General features: G+C 43.9%; 1 protein-coding gene across 3 annotated transcripts in view; it reads left to right on the forward strand.

The window, feature by feature from the left end:
• CDK6 (cyclin dependent kinase 6) overlaps positions 1 to 21,125 on the forward strand; it is a 265,385-nt gene that overhangs the window by 225,889 nt on the left and 18,371 nt on the right. For all 3 annotated transcript variants that reach the window (XM_018047425.1, XM_018047424.1, XM_018047426.1), the window contains exon 6: positions 18,135 to 18,185. In XM_018047425.1, the coding sequence (XP_017902914.1) occupies positions 18,135 to 18,185 (51 nt within the window). The remainder of the gene's footprint in view (positions 1 to 18,134; positions 18,186 to 21,125) is intronic.

Genomic DNA, 21,125 nt, shown 5'->3' on the forward strand with positions numbered 1-21,125 from the left:
TCAGCAGAAATTTATCCTGAGAAAAGAAATGCTAACTTTTGTGGATTGATCACATTAATCTCTCAGTTCTAGAGACACATAGATAAACCTCACTGACATTCTGTGGCCAGTGCCCATATTTGTATGCTAAGCAGATTTTTTTTTTTTTTTTTTTTTAAGGAAAAAATGAGAAAATCGGTTTTCCACCATTTGGAGAGTATTTTTAACTAATGATTGAATCCAATTTGAGGATATTTTTGGATCATTTGTAATACTGTATGAGTGATACTTTTGGTTCCCTTTTGAGAAAAACTTTTTTTTTTTTAATAAGCCACTTCAACCAATAGACACACATCTCTTGCAGAAAATTTCTAGTGATTATGTTACCCCAAAATCAACATTAAAACTTGCAGCCTTGGATTATGCATCATTTTGCTGACAGCTGGCTGATGTCAGTATTAGAGTGTTTGCAAGAGAGAGCATGTGCATATGAGCATAGAGGTAATCATAATTATCTGCTCAGAGACACACCCACATGAGAGCCCATAAAACTCTCTTTGGCAGAAATTGTTGTGTCAAAGGCAAGACCAGTGGATTCAAAGACTAAAAGGAAGAGTGGTTTTGAAAGCTACATTTTTCTTACCATAACTTTAAGTAATATTTGCTATGGGACTATGTCAGTATTCAGTGGGCTTACTTTAGCATTTTCTGCGTTAAGCTCATTGTGTATTGCTTTGTCTGCCTATCAGACAGAGAAGACTTGACTCACCTGGGCCACCTTGGCTCACAAGCTGGTTTGTTTCCCATGGAATATGCTGCTGATTAATCACAGCACCTCTCCTACTGCACCTAGGCCGCTGCTGTTTAGTCACTAAGTGTTAGTCTAAGTGTTAGTCGCCCAGTCGTGTCTGACTCTCTGCGACCCCATGCCCTGTAGCCCTCCAGGCTCCTCTGTCCATGGGGTTCTCCAGGCAGGAATACTGGAGTGGGTTGCCGTTTCCTTCTCCAGGGGATGAAACCCGCATCTCCTGGATGGAAGGCAGATTCCTTACCGCTGAGACAGCGAGAAAGCCCGCTGCTCCTAGGTAGCGTTTCGGAGCCCTTCTCAGCCTGGCTCACAGCCTGTTACTGTCAGCAGTGACGCTGGACAAGACGCATTCTCGTCGTCCCCTGGATGTGTAGTAGCCCCATCCCAGTCTCTACTGATGGTCTCCTCTTTAGATTCTGCTGGCTTCCCTGGTGGCTCAGGAGGTGAAGAATCGGCCTGCAGTGCAGGAGACCCCGCTTCGATCCCTGGGTTGGGAAGATCCCCTGGAGAAGGAACGGCAACCCACTCAGTATTCTTGCCTGGAGAATCCCATGGACAAGGAGCCTGGAGGGCTGCGTGACTGAGAGACTAACGCTGAGATATGCACTTCCCTCAGCCAGTGAAGTCAACCAGGCAGATTAAACCACAGGCAGTGCCCTTTCCCTGGGCAAGAGGTGTACAGTTTTATAAGGTCTTTTGCTAAAACGGGGTAATAGCAAATTGAATTTTGGTGTGAGGAGGGAGCTGCTGAGTGTCTAGTCCCTTATTGTCTAGAAACAGTGAGTTACTAGGAAAAACAAGGATGAACTTGTCTCTTTGGACCACCTTCATTCTTACTGTTTTGAGAGATCTCGTTTGATTGTTTACAAAAGACCTCTGAAATAACAAAGATACTTTTTTAAAATTAGTCTTTTGTTTTTTTTCTTTCACTATAACTTCTTGTACTGGGTGTCCTGGGTAGGGTCACCAGCCACCCTGGTTTGCCTGGGACAAAGAGGTTTCCCTGGATACCATGCTAGAAGGTTTCCCTGGATGGTGCTAGAAGTGGCGGTATACTGGGTCACTTGGTCACCCTGTTCATGGGTGCCTCACCACATGGCCAGTATTGAGGAACAGAGGTGCCAAGATTCCCACCCAGCCAGCTCCCTCATATAGGTTTTCTTTCTCTCCTGGAAGGCACAGTATAAAAAAAGGCTAGGAATTGTGGGACAAAATGATTTTATTATGTGATATGATGAGGTTCTAGTTTGGGTATGTGATGGTTCTAGTTCACATTTCTGCAAAGTGAAGGTAATTGATAAGCCCTGGCATCTGGTCCCATCACTTCATGGGAAATAGATGGGGAAACAGTGGAAACAGTGTCAGACTTTATTTTGAGGGGCTCCAAAATCACTGCAGATGGTGATTGTAGCCATGAAATTAAAAGACGCTTGCTCCTTGGAAGGAAAGTTACGACCAACCTAGATAGCATATTCAAAAGCAGAGACATTAACTTTGCCAACAAAGGTCTGTCTAGTCAAGACTATGGTTTTTCCAGTGGTCATGTATGGATGTGAGAGTTGGTCTATGAAGAAAGCTGAGCGCCAAAGAATTGATGCTTTTGAACTGTGGTGTTGGAGAAGACTCTTGAGAGTCCCTTGGACTGCAAGGAGATCCAACCAGTCCATCCTAAAGGAGGTCGGTCCTGGGTGTTCATTGGAAGGACTGAAGCTGAAACTCCAGTACTTTGGCCACCTCATGCGAAGAGTTGACTCATTGGAAAAGACCCTGATGCTGGGAGGGATTGGGGGCAGGAAGAGAAGGGGACAACAAAGGATGAGATGGTTGGATGGCATCACCGACTCGATGGATATGAGTCTGGGTAAACTCCTGGAGTTGGTGATGGACAGGGAGACCTGGCATGCTGCAATTCATGGGGTCACAAAGAGCTGGACACGACTGAGTGACTGAACTGACTGAGCCCAGTTAGTAATTAAAGCCTGGTAGACTACAGTCTATGGGGTCGCAAGAGTCAAACGTGGCTTAGCATCTAAACCATCACCAGTCAGTCTCTGGCACTGCTTTTGCCAAGTGTTCCTGGTAATCTCTGATAAGCCTTTCTGTGTCTCTACATGCGACCAATCACCCTTGCCCCAAATGATCTTCCAGCATGTCGTCATTAAAGTTTTTCAATACCAAGCCCAACTTAAAATACAGTGCATATTACAGCTCAAATTTCCATAAGGGAGGAAGAGAGTTATACAGGCTCTGTAGTTATATGAAGAGACAGAAGACCGCCTTCCCCAGGCCATTGAACCTGAGATGTCTGACTGTAAAAGAAGCTTATCATTCATGGTGAGAGAGGTGATTCCATGGGAAGTCCCAGATCCTGGACTTGCCTCCAGGTTCCTAGTAATTAATAATACTAATACAAACACTTTACCGTTGCAAGTTAGCACATTTCAGCTTTGACTCAGACCTCTTTTCCTGGTTGGTTCTGAAGCTTTGTTTCAAATGCAAAGTTGTACTAGTACTTGCTAGTTATCTGACTTTAGGTTAGACTGAGGATGAAAATGCAGTAATGTAGGGAGTAACCTACATTACTACACGAAGGCAATGGCAACCCACTCCAGTACTCTTGCCTGGAAAATCTCATGGACGGAGTAGCCTGGAAGGCTGCAGTCCATGGGGTCGCTGAGGGTCGGACACGACTCAGCGACTTCCCTCTCACTTTTCACTTTCCTGCATTGGAGAAGGAAATGGCAACCCACTCCGGTGTTCTTGCCTGGAGAATCCCAGGGACGGGGGAGCCTGGTGGGCTGCCGTCTATGGGGTCACACAGGGTTGGACACCACTGAAGTGACTTAGCAGGGAGTCACCTAGCCTTTAGAAATGCTCAGTTACCTGATCATTTCTTTCCTGCCTTAAGAACTCCCCTGATGGACTTCTCTGGTGGTCCAGTGGTTAAGAATCCACCTGCCAATGCAGGAGACTTGGGTTCAATCCCTGGTCTGGGAAGTGCACATGCCACAAGGCAACTAAGCTCATGTACTGCCACTACTGAAGCCCACACGCCTTAGAGCCCATGCTCTGTAACAAGAGAGGCCACCACAATGAGAAACCCATGCACCGCAACTCAGAGTAGCACCTGCTCTCCGCAACTAGAGAAAGCCCGTGTGCAGCATCAAAGACCCAGTGCCACCAAAACTAAATAAGTAATAAATTAGTGTTGCTTTAAAAAAAAAAACAAAAAAAAAAAAAAAAACAAAAAAAAAACCTCCCCTGATGAGCAGAGTGATTAGACAGCAAGAGATAAGGGAGGCACTGGGAGAGTAACAAACATGTTATTTGGCAAGAAAAATTCTTGGAAATTACATGAAGTAAATACTTGAATCCCAGACACAGAATGAGACAGATTTTGTTTGTTGTTCCTATTGGACCAAAATGTGCCAACCCAGCCTTCTAATTTTAAAGGTAGGAGAGGTATTGTATTTAATAACTTGAGGAAGGAAGTCTTATGGACTGAATGTTTGTATCCCTTTCAAAATTCAGATGTTGAAGCTCCAACCCCTTTTTTGATGTAATTTGGAGATGGGGCCTTTAAGAAATTAGAGTTAGATGAGGTCATGAGGGTGAAGCACCCGTGAGATTAGTGCCCTTCTAAATAGAGACACCAGAGAACTTGCTGTCTCTCTCCATCATATGAGTAATGCAGTGAGAAAGTGGTCTGCAAACCAGGAAGAGGGTCCTCATCAGAAATCAATCATGTTGGCACTTTCTTCTAGGCCTTCTCAGTCTCCAGAGCTGCAGGTTATCAACTTCAGTCATTCAAGCCACCCAGCCTACAATTTTGTTATGTCAGCCCAAGTACCTTAAGACTAGGAGACGAGAAAGGCAATTCTTTCAATAAGTGTATACGAGAAATAATAGTTTCTGGCAAATGGTAGATACTCAACATTTGTTCAGATGGTTAGAAGTGACTTTTTTTAATCTTAATGACTGCTTAGGCTTTCTTAGTCATGTATAAAATTGACTAAGTCAGTAAAAATATTAATTCGTAAGTTTTGTAATGTTTCAGAAATCTCAAGTGTTTGGGTGAGCTCTAGTTTAATTGGCCTTTTTGAATCGAAAACCACTGGAGTTTTCCTGCCCCCTCTCTTTTTCTCTCAAGGAAGTTACTCACAGTCCACTAAATGTGAGCCCTCTGTGGAGAAATAAATTATTCACAGCTGGTAACTAGTGAAAATGAATTCAGCTATTTACTTTTAAGGAAATGACCAGACTGAGTGTCCCCTGCTGTGCACAGAAATGGCAGCACCCTGTAACTCGTGTTCATCTGGTTTTTGCTCTCAGGGGCACCTCCCTTACCGACACAGCTTCATCTCAGGTTCTTTTTGCCCCCAGTCCTTCCTTTTTTATTGCTTGGACTTTTCATATTTTTTTTTCCTCCAGCCCTTCTTCCTCTCTGGGCTGGCTTTCTTCAAGCTCCTCTTCCCCCTCCACACCCTCCTTAATCCCTCACTCTGTTTCGCCTTTGCTTCCCTTTCTGCACTTTCCTCTTTCTTTGTCTTCCAAGGAGCCCATCCCTGTCCTGCATGCCTTGATGAAGTAAGCCCGCTGGGGCAAAAGTTCTACCCCCACACGCCTCTTGCCGCTTCTCTGCTGGTTTTGGCAGGCCGCGTGGTTTTTAAGTACCCACTGTTTGCAGGCATTGCCTAGCACCATAGAGCAGGTAAAGCATAAATGGATACAGCGGTAGAAATCAAATCCGGTTTCAGCTCTGACTGTGTATACATCTATTCACACATACGTATCTGTGCAAACACACATGCTCACACATGAGTTACCCAGAGGTGAACCAAGGAAGTAAATTTGGAGACGTGCGAGACTGAGCCTTATGGAAAGACTAGAGAGGAAAGCCTTCTTGATAGAAGGAACAGTAACCATTCTGTATGTTATGTTCAGTTCAGTTCAGTCGCTCAGTCGTGTCTAACTCTGCAACCCCATGAATTGCAGCATGCCAGGCCTCCCTGTCCGTCACCAACTCCCGGAGTTCACTCAGACTCATGTCCATCGAGTCAGTGATGCCATCCAGCCATCTCATCCTCGGTCGTCCCCTTCTCCTCCTGCCCCCAATCCCTCCCAGCATCAGAGTCTTTTCCAATGAGTCACCTCTTTGCATGAGGTGGCCAAAGTACTGTAGCTCAAATGGTAAAGAATCTGCCTGCAATGCAGGAGACCAGGGTTCGATCCCTGGATTGGGAAGTTCCTCTGAAAAAGGGAATGGCAACCCACTCCAGTATTCTTGCCTGGAGAATTCCATGGGCAGAGAAGCCTGGCAGGCTATAATCTGTGGGATCGCAAAGAGTCAGACACGACTGAGCAACTAACACATCATTCCCTCCAAAGAAATCCCAGGGCTGACCTTCAGAATGGACTGGCTGGATCTCCTGTATGCAATGAGTGCCAACTATGGACAGAAAGTTATGCGCCCTAGATATAGAAGCAAGTAGAGGTTGATCCTGTCCTCGGAGAGCTTCTGGTTTGGCTGTAGAGATCAACAAGTAAACGAGGTAGAAGTGGTTAGCCCAGGAGTGGGGAGTGAAGAAGTGAGATGAACAGATCAAGTACGTGCAATATACGGCAAGTATATGGCGAGCCATGCTGGGGACTTTTCCTTTGGATTTTGAAAAATAACTGATGCTCAGGACTTAACTGGTGGTCCAGTGGCTAAGACTCAACATTCCAATATAGGGTGCCTCAGGTTCGATGCAGAGAAGGCGATGGCACCCCACTCCAGTACTCTTGCCTGGAAAATCCCATGGATGGAGGAGCCTGGTAGGCTGCAGTCCATGGGGTCACTAAGACTTGGACACAACTGAGGGACTTAACTTTCACTTTTCACTTTCATGCATTGGAGAAGGAAATGGCAACCCACTCCAGTGTTCTTACCTGGAGAACCCCAGGGACGGGGGAGCCTCGTGGGCTGCCATCTATGGGGTCGCACAGAGTCGGACACGACTGAAGCGACTTAGCAGCAGCAGCAGGTTCAATATCTGGTCAGAGGACTAACTCCCACAGGCCAAAATAAGACCCAGCACAGACAAATAAAAATAAATGTAAAAAATGTTTAAGTAGCTGATGCTCATGAAATAAGGCTTACCACATGGCTCAGAGGTAAAGAATCCACCTACCAAGCAGGAGACATGGGTACAATCCCTGGTTCGGGAAGATCCCCTGAAGAAGGAAATGGCAGCCCACTCCAGTACTCTTGCCTGAAAAATCCCATGGACAAAGGAGCCTGGTGGACTGCTCATAAATGCTTAGTACAAAATAATAGACAAATGCAGGGGGGGAACCACCTGTAATATCACCATCCACAGGAAAGCATTAGATAGTTTTCTTATAGCATATTCAAAAGCAGAGACGTTACTTTGCTGACTAAGGTCCGTCTGGTCAAGGCTATGGTTTTTCCAGTGGTCATGTATGGATGTGAGAGTTGGACTGTGAAGAAGGCTGAGTGCCAAAGAATTGATGCTTTTGAACTGTGGTGTTGGAGAAGACTCTTGACCTTTACATTTTCTGTTGTATCCGAGGGCTCGACCTCAAGAGTGATGGTCTTCCCCATCAGGGTCTTCACGAAAATCTCCATCTTGGCGGCGGTTCCACCGCAGATGGCGGATCCAAAAAAGCTAGATAGGTTTCTGAGTGTCTTTTTTAATCCATAGACATTTGGGGGGTTTATTATATAACCCTAATCTGATAAATCAGGTATTTGGGGAGATTCAGATACTAGTAGATTATTCAGAACTTCCAAAGCACTTCTCCCCAAATGAGTACGTGATTGAATATATGGGAGAAGAAATGTCTATCACTGTACTTTAATACCATGTACTTTCCATATATTTAACCCTAAAGCAGTTTTCTTAGCAGTTTTTCTTTTTCTGTCCTGCATCTGTAATGTTTGCTTGGAAATATGATTTAACTACTTTTTAAAAACAGCTTTATTGACCTATAACTCACATACCATGCAATTCACCAGTAACAATTTTATAGCTCAGTGGTTTTCAGTGTAGTGTATCCAGAGAGCCGTGCAACGGTCACCGCAGTGAGTGTTAGGAGTATCTGCATCACTCTAAAAAGAAACCCCATACTCATTAGCAGTCACTTCTCATTTCCCCACAAGGCCCTGTCCTAGGCAACCACTGATCTACTTTCTGACTCTCTAGATGAGTCTCTCCTATATAAATGGAATCATACAACACGTCGTATTTTGTAACTCACTTCGTTTATTCGGCATGATGTTTTCACGGGTCAGCCACATTATAGCACCATTTCATTCCTTTTTATGACTGAATGATACTCCAGTGTATGACAGTATCACATTCTGTTTAGCCCTTTCTCAGTTGATGGGCATCTGAGTACTTTCTTCCTTTGGGTTATTATGAATATGAATATGCTTTGTACATTCATGTACTGTTTTTTGTAAGGACATCTGTCCTTAGAGTTTTTTGTAAGGACATTTCAGTACTCCTTGGGTATATGTCTAGGTGTCATTTTTAACTTCACTGATAACAGCTTTCGAACTGAACATGAGTTACAAGTATAAAAGAGCAGACATTCTTCTGGGTAATATTTTCCGAAAGGTCATTTTATGAACATGGAAAATTCCTCTACGAGTCAAGGAAAGCAGTTAAAGCATAACTGCGGTCAAATGCAGGTTACAGAGGTGTTCTATAGGGTGTACAGGGTGATCCATGACACTCTTGTCTTTTTAGTACAATGAAAATATTGTAACTAAATGAAATCTTTGATCTTCCATTATGCATGAATCATTTCCTTCCTATAACAGACATATCACCATATATGTCTTGTCTGCTAGAAAACATATCCTACTTCTAAACATTATTTTGTACCATCCATTGAGATTATGAATAATATTAATATGTTCTTTTAGTTGTTTGTTTGAAAAGGCATGTAGTCTGAAACTTGGTCCCCTTTTGTAATTTGACCCAAGAAAATTCACTTCACTGATAATGGTGAGCAAGTTTTTTGCTAAACTTACATTCAGAAGAGGAAAGGATGTTGCCAATTCAAAATGAGTTAATCTTCACTAGGAAAATTTGACATTCACTTTTTGTTTTCTTGATGATAAGAGTGTTCAGCGTTATAACAGATGGGCCTGCTAAGTCGCTTCAGTCATGTCCGACTCTTTGCGACCCCAGGGACTGTAGCCTGCCAGGCTCCTCTGTCCATGGGATTCTCCAGGCAAGAATACTGGGGTGGGTTGCCATTTCCTTCTGCAGGGGACCTTCCCAACCCAGAGATCCAGCCTGTGTCTCTTGCGTCTCCTGCACTGGGAGGCAGGTTCTGGTGCCAGGAAGCCCCATTACAGATGTAGAGAATATATAGTGACTCCGGAGGAACGACTGTTAGGTTTGGCTGGGCAACCACCACACTGACAGACGTCCTCTTCCTTTCTTACACATCATGCTGAATATTTTACCTTATCATCTGTGAGTAATAGTGGCCAGAACAAGGAACAGCTACCACATGTAAGTGTGAGAAAGCCTCGGTGTTTAGCCGCTCCTTATTATGGGTCTGCTATAAGCTGGACGTTTTTACAGATGAAGCAATCGAGGTTTAAAGAGGCTCAATGACTTTCCTAAGGTCTTACAGGGAGAAGTGGCTGAGTAGGGGTTCACACCCAAAACAGTCTATCACAAAGTCTATGCCCTTTCCCCAGTCAGCATATATCCTGAGAAACCAACATGGTATGGGGTTGGGGGGAGTATTAAGGCTTGCATATGTGCGTGCTGAGTCGCTCAGTCGTGGCCAGCTTTGTGACCCCATGGGCTATAGCCGACCAGGTTCCTCTGTCCATGGGGATTCTCCAGGCAAGAACCTGGAGTGGATTACCATGCCCTCCTCAAGGGGCTCTTCCTGACTCAGGGATCAAACTCTCATCTCTTAGGTCTCCTGCGCTGGCAGGCGGGTTCTTTACCACTAGCACCACTTGGAAGCCCATGTTAAGGCTTAACCTCTCACGAATTTAAGAAAGCCTTAGAGAAATCCTTGGTTTTTAAAAAAAACCCAAGGTCTACATTTATTTTGGCACAACAGTGATATGAAAGGGAAAATGACTTTGCTATGGTTTGAAATGAATGCCGTTTGCCAGTGTATTTTGTAGAAATCTCCCTTTGGTTAGGAAAAAGAGAAAAAAGTTTATATGTATAAATAAAAATGTATGCCTTTCATAGAATTTATTTTACCAGCATCAACTATTATCAAGTATAATGATGAAGAAAGATATTCGAATACTCGGAAATCATGTAAAATCCTCTTATATAAAAACATAGCCATGTTCCGTTTCAGATGTTTTCCTCCAGATATTACGTATCTTGTCAAATAAGTTGGCTTCAAAGGGTAGCATGGGCAAAGTCCTACTGGAAGTTTATCTGGGAATTCAAAATAGAAGGAGGCTCAGGGGCATGAGAAACAGAAGGAGAGTTTATGCAATAGACCGTGGAAGTTCCAGAGACTGTGGAGAAAATCTTTTGGAGAAAAAGGAGGCTCGTAAATGAGAGGAAGAGAAAAGGGATGTAGGCATAAAATTGGAAATGGATTCACGCGACTTAGATTGAACAAAGGTCCTTAAATAACATTTGTGCACTGCTCCCCAACCACTTGGTTAAACTCCTGAAAAGCATTATGACTAGCAATCCCACTACTTGTCAGATACCCAGAGCAAACCCTAATTCAAAAACATACATGTACCCCAGTGTTCACAGGAGCACTCTTTACATTAGCCAGGACACAGAAGCAGCCTAAATGTCCATCAGCATAGAAATGGATAAAGAAGACGTGGTGCATATATACAGTGGAACATTACTCAGCCATTAAAAGGAACTGTAGGGTTTTATATAGTAAAAAGCATAAAAATTACCTTACATAATGCTCTGTATAATAAAAGGATTTTTTAACACGTTAATCCAGTAAAGCAATTGCACTCTTTATTTTTGGACGTTTTTGGTAATAGTAATCTTTCTATTTCATTATTTAATCTCCCACTCCAAAATATGTATATAGGCATTCTTTTTAAAAATATAAAGACAGGCTTCAGATTTCCTACCTTCAACAGAATGTCTCTGTTGATAACTATGTTTTTAAGTAATTAGTCCAAACGAATTCATATGTCACCTGGGAGTCTTATGTCCAAAACCAGACAAAATAGGATCACTTTGTGGGTCTCTCCCCGCTCCCACAATGATTTTTTTTTTTTTTGATGTATGACTATCTTTTAAAAAAACTATTTGTCTAATTTATTTATTTAGCTGTGCTGGGGTCTTAAGTTGTAACAGTTGAACTCTTAGTTGTGGCATGTGGGATCTAGTTCCCTAAGTAGGGATCAAACCCAGTCCCCTGATTGGGAGAGTAGAGTCTTAGCCACTGGACCACCAGGGAAGTCGCTGTATGATTTTATCTTTGATGAGGCTCTGTCTCATGAATATAAGAGAGCATTACTTTTCCATTTTCATTCTTCAAGGGGAGCCTCCATAAGTGCCCCCTAGGATTTCCAGGAGAGGTAGATTCTTAGGCAGTGGGAGGAAACAGCGTTTAAAATTCCTGTGGCCCTCCTCAGATTGTCTCTATCTGCCCACCTCTATCTTGGTCTCAGTCTTCCGGTCTTTCTGTGTCTTTTATTCTCCCCTGTCTTGCTCCTTCAACCCTTTACTTCCTTCCCGCTTAACTCTAGTTTATGGTAATAAAGAACCAACCAAGTCAGACTCATACATGTGTGTGTGTTAGCAGTTGTTCAAGGCAGTGATCACTAAACCAAAGATTGTGATCAAAGATTATGTTCATATTTGTCCACCTAAAATATTCCATAAATTATATGAATTGAAGCCTATTTATCTCAGCTAATCTGAAGCAGGAAGAAATATTCAAAATAATCTCGATGAAAATATCAGTCCCGTATGTTTCTTCAGTTCGTGGTGCGTGCATACCGGATGCAGCTGAGACCTCTTACCAAAGAGCCTTATTTAAAGATAGAATAAGGTCCTTGTTAGTCGCTCAGTCACGTCTGACTCCTTGAGAACCCATGGACTGAAGCCCACCAGGCTTCTCTGTCCATGGGCTTATCCAAGCAGGAATACATGAGTGGGTTGCCATTCCCTTCTCCAGTGGATCTTCTCGACCCAGGGATTGAACCTGGGTCTCCTGCATTGCAGGCGGATTCTTTACCATCTGAGCCTCCAGGGAAAGTCCTTAGGGAGATCTTCTCACATCTCCATATGCCACCATAGCACAGCCAGGAGTTCATCATGATGAAAAGTTTCATCTCTCCTCTAAACCCACTGTCCTTCTCCATAATCCTGATGTACATAGCATCGTTTATCATAAAACCAGATCATACAGACTATTCCAAATTTTCAGCCAAAAACCGAATAGGTGATCTTAAGAATTTGATCACATGACCACCCTCTTGGTCAGCTGAGAGTACCAGTTCCAGTTAGGCCTAATGCCCCTTCTCTTGTCTTTTGACTATTTCTTTGCATCTAAAGATCCAGAGATCCAATTTATAGAAGCTAAATTGCCAGCAGTCAGGGTCAGTCGCTCCATATAACTCAAGCCAACCCACATCTGCTGCAAAGACAAATTAATAGACCTCAGAATCGCACACCAAGACTTCCTAAGGTGGCAAAGGCAATTTGAGTTCTATGCCATTTTGTAGCCCCTGAGTTTCTAGTATGCCCTGGCATGTTTTGCTGAATACTCACGGATGATTGGTTATGATCCAGCCCTCCTGCTTGCTGCCCTCATTAAAGGAAGCCAAAGTGATGAGGCAGTCCTAACGCGAGAATGCAGGGCACTTTTCACTTCATGGGCCAAGTCCAACCAATAGAGATAAGACTGCAAGTTCTTACAGTATGGTAGATGACCTGACTTGAAAGTCCTCTGTTAAAACACGTAGCAAATGTAAGATAAGATAGAGTAAGCTCAAATACATAGTGGAAGCAGCAAAAAAAAAAAAAAAGTTAGAATATTGCCAAGGGACAAACACAAGAGGAGAGCTGAAAACCAAAACAGTAAGGACAAGAGCCACTACCGTTACAGCCGAGCTTCAGGCTGAGGTCTCGGAACCCACCCCTAAGAAAGAGACGTTCTTACGCCTTTGCCTGGAAAACATCCATTCAAGTTAATCTGCTTTGTTTGTTTCCCAATAGCTATGCCAACATACTTATTTTAAACTGCTCCATAATCCTCACAAGTCATTTCACTCATGCTTGTGTATACCAGTTGTTCTCATGAAGGGTGAGGGGCTCGGCATGTTGACATAGCAACTTAACCAGCTCAGCAGATTAGACTGATGCTCCCGGAGCCTCTGTGCTTGCTGGCCTGGCACCCTCACCTCTCCAGCCATCTCAGATACTTGCTTAACAAGGAGGGGACTTTTGTTCCTGTTCCCAAACCTAATGCCGGCTATACTTAGCTTTATATATTTATACTTTAAATCTTAAGGAAATAGGTGAGTGTGAAAAGAAAGAGAACTGTTGATTCTGTGCAACTTGAGTTCTGTGCATCCCAAAGGGTTAAAAGGTGATGTATCCACTAAGATGTGTGAGCTGAACAGCTATAAAGGATTGGGCTGTAGGAAGAATTTAAAGATCTAGAAGGGCCATCAGTCAGTAAGTTTTTATGAAGAGGATAGAAAGCCTTGATCTGGTGAATTGCTTTGTTCCTTGTTCAGGTAGAGCAAGAATTTAAAGATAGTTGGACGCTTGCAAAGCAATGTAAGAATCCCATAGACAGACTTCCCTGGTAGTCTGGTGGTTAAGAATCCACCTGCCAGTGCAGAGGACATGGGTTTGATCCCTGGTTCAGGAAGATTCCACATGCCAAGGGGCAGCTAAACCCGCGTGCCACAAGTACAGCGTGAGTCCGCGTGCCCTAGAGTCTGAGCTCCGCAACAAGAGAAGCCCGCACAGTCAGAAGCCCTCACACTGCAAGTAGAGAAAGCCAGTGTGCCGCAACGAAGACCCAGCACGGCCATTAACAAACAAACAATTCTTTATAAAAACCCATAGACACCCACTTACAAGACATCAGGTTCTCTACAAAGTGCTCGTCAAGGGCCCCTGTGCTGCGTCACCCCAGAGGCTCAGCTAAAGTGGCTGTCTGTGATTGCAGAGAACATTAGTAACCAAAATCAAAGTATTACAGCATAGTAATGAAGCATCCAGGCTTTGGGGCAGAGCAGACCTGGTTTAAATTTTAAGTCTGCAATTTCCTCTGAGTGCTTAGAAGTCATGAAACTTCTCCAGTCCTCAGTTTCCTCATCAGAAAATAGGGATGATAGTAATACTGTCTTGCTCCTGATGTTTTTGTGAGAATTGAAGGAGATGATGTTAGGGCAGCCCATGGCAGTGTGGCAGGTACAACACCAGTGCTGTATGAATCATAGCTGTTAAGAGCCCATTATTGAGCTTTTCAGAAACTTTTGCTTCTCACCTTGCTATCTTTTAAGACCTCTCTGGATGTCTTTTAGAACCCAACCCCATAACTTCTTTAATGTTTATTTATTTGGCAGTGCCAGGTCTTAGTTGCAGTATGTGGGATCTTTAGTGGCGGGAAGCAAAGTCTTTGTTGCAGCATGTGGGGGGATCTAATTCCCTGACTAGGGATCGAGCCCAAGCCCACTGCCCTGGGAGCACGACGTCTCAGTCACCAAAATTCTTCACTAATTTGGCTGCATGAGTGATGTCTGTGTTAGTTTGCTAGGGTTGCTGCAACAAAATACAGGAGACTTGAGTGGCTTCAATGAGAGAAGTCTGTTTTCTGACAGTTCTGGAGGCTGAAAGCCCAGGATCAAGGTGTCAGATGGTTGGGTTTCTCTGCGAGTGCTCTCCTTGGCTCACCGTCTGCTGTGTGCTCATGTTATCATTTCTCTGTGGGCACACGTGCCTCTGGATTCCTCATCTCAGAAGGACTCCACTCAGGCCAGATTGGAGCCCATCCTTGTGACCTCATTTGTCACTTTCACTTTTCACTTTCATGCATTGGAGAAGGAAATGGCAACCCACTCCAGTGTTCTTACCTGGAGAATCCCAGGGACTGGGGAGCCTGGTGGGCTGCTGTCTTTGGGGTCGCAAAGAGTCGGACACGACTGAAGCGACTTAGCAGCAGTAGCAGCATCACTTTAAATTAGACTTCCCTGGTGGCTCAAATAGTGAAGAATCCGCCTGCAATGCAGGAGACCCGGATTCAATCCCTGGGTTAGGAAGATCCCCTGAAGAAGGAATGGCAACCCACTGCAGTGTTCTTACCTGGAAAACTCCATGGACAGAGGAGCCTGGCGGGCTACTGTCCATGGGGTCACAAAGAGTCAGACACAACTGAGTGACATTTTAAAGGCTATATCTAAATACAGTCTCATTCTGGGCACTGGGGTTGGGTTTCACCATGAATTGGGGGTCGGGGGGAAGCAAACACTATCTAACTTGTGACGCCACAAATAAATTATCTTCCACTGCATTGGAAAATAACCATTGTTGAGAATTCCCTAGTGCCTGTGGTTAGGGCTCCACATGTCCACAGAAGGGGCCACCAGTTTGATCCCTGGTCTGGGAACTAAGATCCCGCAAGCTGTGGCGTGGCTAAAAATGAAAAGAATGATTTTCAAGAACAATGGCCTGAATGGAAAGTATGGTTGAGGAATTTTAAGGTGTCTTCTAGCCACTAAACTGCAGTGACTTTGCAGCTTATATAGCAAGTTAATGTATTGTGTGTAAAAATATTTAAGAGGTCCAGCTTAAGGCCTTATAATTGATATGTAATATTTTTTAAATATCTCTGATAATAGGCAGCACGTATTTTTAAAAACACATGGCTGTTGAAAAATACCTTTTGGTGTCATTCATTGAACCAGGAGTTAGGGAACTTTTCTGTGTGTACCATAGGATATGTAAAATAAAATATGTATTAACTGGACGCCGGTTCAGGGTTAAAGGTTAGGGGACACACTGAGAAAACTCCTTGCTCTCTGCTTAAGAAAGTGCCAGAAATGTCCCCAAGTGAGTTCACTTGTCCCCAGGTGAGTTGTCAGTTAAATGCTCGGTAATGAGATAATGAGGCTTGCGTGTTCACGATTGCCTCTGAAGCCCAGAGTTAGGATTTTGAACTTGTGATAGTTAGCTGTCATAAAACTGGGAGAAAGGGATGTGGTATAATCAGAAAAAACAGCCCCATAGGTAGCTCACTGCAGCGTTCCAGACAAGTGGAAGGAGAGAGACCATGAGGAAGTACTGGGATGGCAGAGCGATATTAAAGAAAGGCACTCCACCAGAAAACAAACTTTTAGTTACCAAAGGGGAAAAGTTAGGAGGAAGGGATAAATCAGGAGTATGAGGTTAACAGATGCAAACTACTGTACATAAAATAGATGTGGACCTACTGTATACCACAGGAAACTATATTCAGTATCTTGTAATAACCTATGCTGCTGCTAAGCCACTTCAGTCGTGTCCGACTCTGTGCGACCCCATAGACGGCAGCCCACCAGGCTCCCCCATCCCTGGGATTCTCCAGGCAAGGATACTGGAGTGGGTTGCCATTTCCTTCTCCAATGCATGAAAGTGAAAAATCAAAGTGAAGTCGCTCAGTCATGTCCGACTCTTCGCGACCCCATGGACTGCAGCCCACCAGGCTCCTCCATCCATGGGATTTTCCAGGCAAGAGTACTGGAGTGGGGTATAATGGAAAATAATTTAAATATATGTTTATATACATGCTGGGCTTCCCCAGTTGCTCAGCGAGAAAGAATCCACCTGCACACTGTTTACAATAGCCAGGACACGGAAGCAACCTAGGTGTCCATCGGCAGACAGATGGATAAGGATGTGGTGGGGCATATACACAATGGACCATCACTCAGCTGTAAAAAAGAACATGTTTGAGTCAGTTCTAATGAGGTGGATGAAACTGGAGCCTATAATACTGAGTGAAGTAAGTCAGAAGAAGAAACACCGATACAGTATATTAACGCATATATATGGAATTTAGGAAGACAGTGACATCGATCCTATAGGCAAGACAGCAGAAGAGACACAGATGTAAAGAACAGACTTTTGGACTATGTGGAGAAGGCAAGGGTGGGATGATTTGAGAGAATAGCATTGAGACATGTGTATTACCATATATGAAATAGATGGCCAGTGCAAGTCCGATGCGTGAAGCAGGGCACTCAAAGCCGGTGCTCTGGGACAATCCAGAGGGATGGGGTGTGGAGGGAGGTGGGAGAGGGGTTCAGGTTGGGGGGACACATGTGCACCCATGTGTGATTCATGTCGGTGTATGGCAAAAACCACCACAATATTGTCAAGAAATTATCCTCCAATTAAAATAAATAGATGAAATTTTTAAAAAAGAATCCGCCTACAATGTAGGAGACCCGGGTTCGATCCCTGGGTTGGGAAGATCCCCTGGAGAAGGAAATGGCAACCCACTCCAGTATTTTTACCTGGAGAATCCTATGAACAGAGGAGCCTGGAGAGCTACAGTCCTTGGGGTCACAGAAGGTCAGGCATGACTGAAGCAACTGAGCATGCACGCATACATACGTTCATACATATATATAGAGAGAGAGAGAAAGAGAGAGAGAGAGTTGGAAAACTTTGCTGTACGCTTGAAACTAATATTATAAATCAACTGTACTTCAGTTACAGAAAAAGGAAGGGTTCTCTGAGAAGGATCTGACCAAGAGTAATTTCAGAGAATTCCATATACCTCTGGTTTGAGACTAAGATAGTGATGGGTTCCATCCGATCCCAAAGTTAAACAGAACTTTGAAGCCAGGGCCTGTATACGATGGTGGCAGTGTTGTTACAGTGACTAAGACTAGGATACTCAGGAGGGGGTTCCCTGGTGGCCCAGTGGTTAAGAATGCACCTGCCAGGCCAGGGGTTCAATCCCTGGTCCGGGAAGCTCCCACATGCCGCAGAGCAGCTAAGCCTGTGCAGTGCAACTGCTGAGCCCACGTGCTGCAAGTGCTGAAGCCCTTTCACCCTAGAGCCCGTGCTCCACAACAGAGGAAGCCCGCACGCATTAACAAAGCCCCAGCACAACCAAAACTAAAATTAAACAAGTTAAAAAAAAAAAAAGGATACCCAGCATGGGAGTGAGGCACCACCAGATACTCACGATCAATCCTTACCGCAAGGAGAATGCAAAAAAATCCTTCATTTACGAAAGGTTACTTATTCCCCACCCAAAGAATATTTTGGTTTCTGTTAAATAATCATCAGGACAAACAGGACTGAAATGTAACCGGAGAAAATTCCTTGTTTAACATTTGTCTTTCTTTCAGGCCTCTTTTTCGTGGAAGTTCAGATGTCGACCAGCTAGGAAAAATCTTGGAGTAAGTAGTACCTGTAATTAATTTTACATCCGTGTCTGTAGCATTAGAACATTTACGGTGACCTTCCTCTGACGTTCATATAATACGTTTATCTCTTGTCTCTCCTTCCCCAAGCTGCTGCTGCAGACACTGTTACTATTTGTGTGGTGAGTGGGGATGTGGTAGACGTGCCGTTTCGTGCAGAGCCCGTCATGACGTGTGGCCTGACTGCTCTGCCCTGGAAGCTTGTGTGTTGCTCGTGTGGCTCTTTTGGCAGCTCCCCTTTGCTTGGCTGAGCTCCCGTTCTTTAGTTCTGTTGTGTTGTCTGCTTGGGGTCTTTTCAGATGCTTCCACCATCAGAGGGTGGGGCTCTCAGCCTGGTAACCCATCCTTATTCACTGGGCTTCGTGTCCCCATTGAACATCCTGTAATCAGCCAGGTTGGCTTTGCATTGTTTGGTTTTGTCTTCCTGGGCAAAGGATGGTCTGCTACTCAATTGATTTTTCTTTGAAACACTGAAAAAGGAAATGAGAATCCTAGGTTCCATTCCTCTGTCTGTGGCTAAAGAGTGACGCAGTCTTGAGAAGGTCACTTCGAACACTGGGTAGAGGACTTACCTGGTGCCTGGTGTTACATAAAAAATGCTTGTAAGAATGCTTGCTCTTGCTGAAATTCATTAATTGTTTCATCTTTTTGTTCTTCTTCACCTGAGAAGTGACACTGAGAGGTCCTTCCTTGTGCTCGAATTCTTTGGTTCCAGTTGTCTGTGACGTAGCTTCTTGATGATTTTCAGAGTGGCAATAAGTGTTTGCGTGTTTGTGCATGTGAGGCTGTGGATGCTTCTGTGTGTCTAGAATGTGAAGAAGAGGCTTTTCTTCTCCCAGAGCATGCAATAGGGCATCCTTTGCCGAGCTCCATCAGGATTGGAGTGACAAGAAAAGAAATGGGAGTTCTAGAACCAAAAATAGCTCCAGTCATTGGTCTGTACCATTTGATAGGAATCCCCATGGTTATTATGATATTCAGGCTGCAAAACTGATGAAAAAGCATTATATTTTAACACTGTCGTCTCGTGCATAGCTGCTGAAGACACTTGGGATAAAACGGGAACCTGAGTTTGCTCTTTTGGTGACTAGAAGCAGCTGCAGCAGGCTTCTGCGAGTGCCAGCCTCACTGCTGAGTGTCAGACCCAGTGGCTTTCAGGCCTGAAAAGTACATGTGCTCCTTTCACTGTCTGGGGGCTTCCCAGGTCTAGGACAGGTACCACAGCGACTGCCCCTGCCGCTGCTACTGTCCACTCTGTAGGATGGACCAACTCAGGACCAAACCTGCACGAGACTCTGCTTCTGGATGTCCGGTTCTCTGGTCATTCAGGGATGAACTCCCATCTGTTCTTGCCTATCCCTGTTGAGTATGTTTTGCGTGCATGTGATCGTGAAGAGGAAACCGTGAGAGTCAGGCCTACCCGTGACCCTCTTGTTAAAAGTAAGAACACTCTTGACTGAAGCCAGCTTGTCAGACCCCAAAGTCCTTCACGTGCTTTTTCTAGCTGACCCCGTTTGGGTGTTCTGTCTGCCTCCAACGCCCTTCTTAACACTGCTGGTGCCCCAAGTACGTGAAGCCCATGAGATGGACCAGAAGGAACCTCTGACAAACACATTTGACTGAAGCCAGTTCCACTTCTGGCAAAGGCCTGAGATCTCGGTTGCCCATAGAAAAGAAGCCGTGACGCTCAATACGTTTTGTGCCTTTAGATTTTACTTCTTGATTTCTGGCCTTGCGTCACTGTAATTCTGTTCAGTTTCCTCCGAAGGCTTTCGTTACTTTGGCATAGAGAAAAGGGACAATGCTGCACCCTAGTGTCCCTTTGAAGTACTTGAAAAATAATTTCTATCCCAGCCATTCATGCCATTTATAGGTTTTGTGGGCTTCCCTTGTGGCTCAGCTGGTAAAGAATCCACCTGCAATGCAGGAGACCTGGGTTTGATCCCTGGGTTGGAAAGATCCCCTGGAGCAGGGAAAGGCTACCCACTCCAGTATTCTGGCCTGGAGAATTCCATGGACTGTATAGTCCATGGGGTCGCAAAGAGTTGGGACACAACTGAGCGACTTTCACTTTTATAGGTTTTGTGCTATCAGTCTTTCCAATACAAATGTCAACTTTTAAGGCTTATATTCAGCTTGATCCAAATACTGAAATTCGATGCAAGCCCTTTTGAATGGACCTATTAGAATTTCACAACACTCATGTATGGACCATAAAAGTCCATAATAGATATTAAACTGAATATATTTTAAGGGGAAGCCATATTCACATTCTCTTAAGGGGAAAAGACTTTCTGTGTTTAGGAAGATTTATACTTTCAAAGGACAGCAAGTACTTTGAAAGTGAAACTGAGTGCTTTTAATCCGTGCCATTTTAGAGCATTTTTAAGAGCAGAGTCACAGTAAAATGGAAATAAAATACTGGATTTGGAGTAAGCTCTCTCCAGCCTCTGGGCTGAATTCTCTCTGTGTGGCTTTAACTGTTCATTTTATTCCTCATCTTAAGTTTCCCCACCTGTATAATGAAAATAATAATATCTAAGCTATATGTCTCAGGAGGTGGTAGATTTTAAAACACTTTTAAAAGTTATTTATATACATTTTGGGACACTGTTTTTCTGAGAACTTTTGGCATTCAGCTGCCAAGATTGCCAGATTTAACTCAACATAAATATATTCAAAACTGCAAATAAAAAAAGATTTTCAATTTGTACTAAGAGTTGTTATAATTGATTTCTAGGTAACTGGTAACAGTACACAAAAATATTGATATAAAAATGGCCAAAAAGCCAAAAATGAAAGAAAGAACAAAGTTTTAAAGTTATTTAATAAACATTCTTCTGTTCTTCCTCTGCCTGTCCCATTCTATCCAAACACACACACATTTTTTTTTTAATAATTAATGGTAACATTCTC

This window comes from Capra hircus, chromosome 4 (assembly GCF_001704415.2).
Source record: "Capra hircus breed San Clemente chromosome 4, ASM170441v1, whole genome shotgun sequence".
In the NCBI taxonomy this organism is placed as follows: domain Eukaryota; kingdom Metazoa; phylum Chordata; class Mammalia; order Artiodactyla; family Bovidae; genus Capra; species Capra hircus.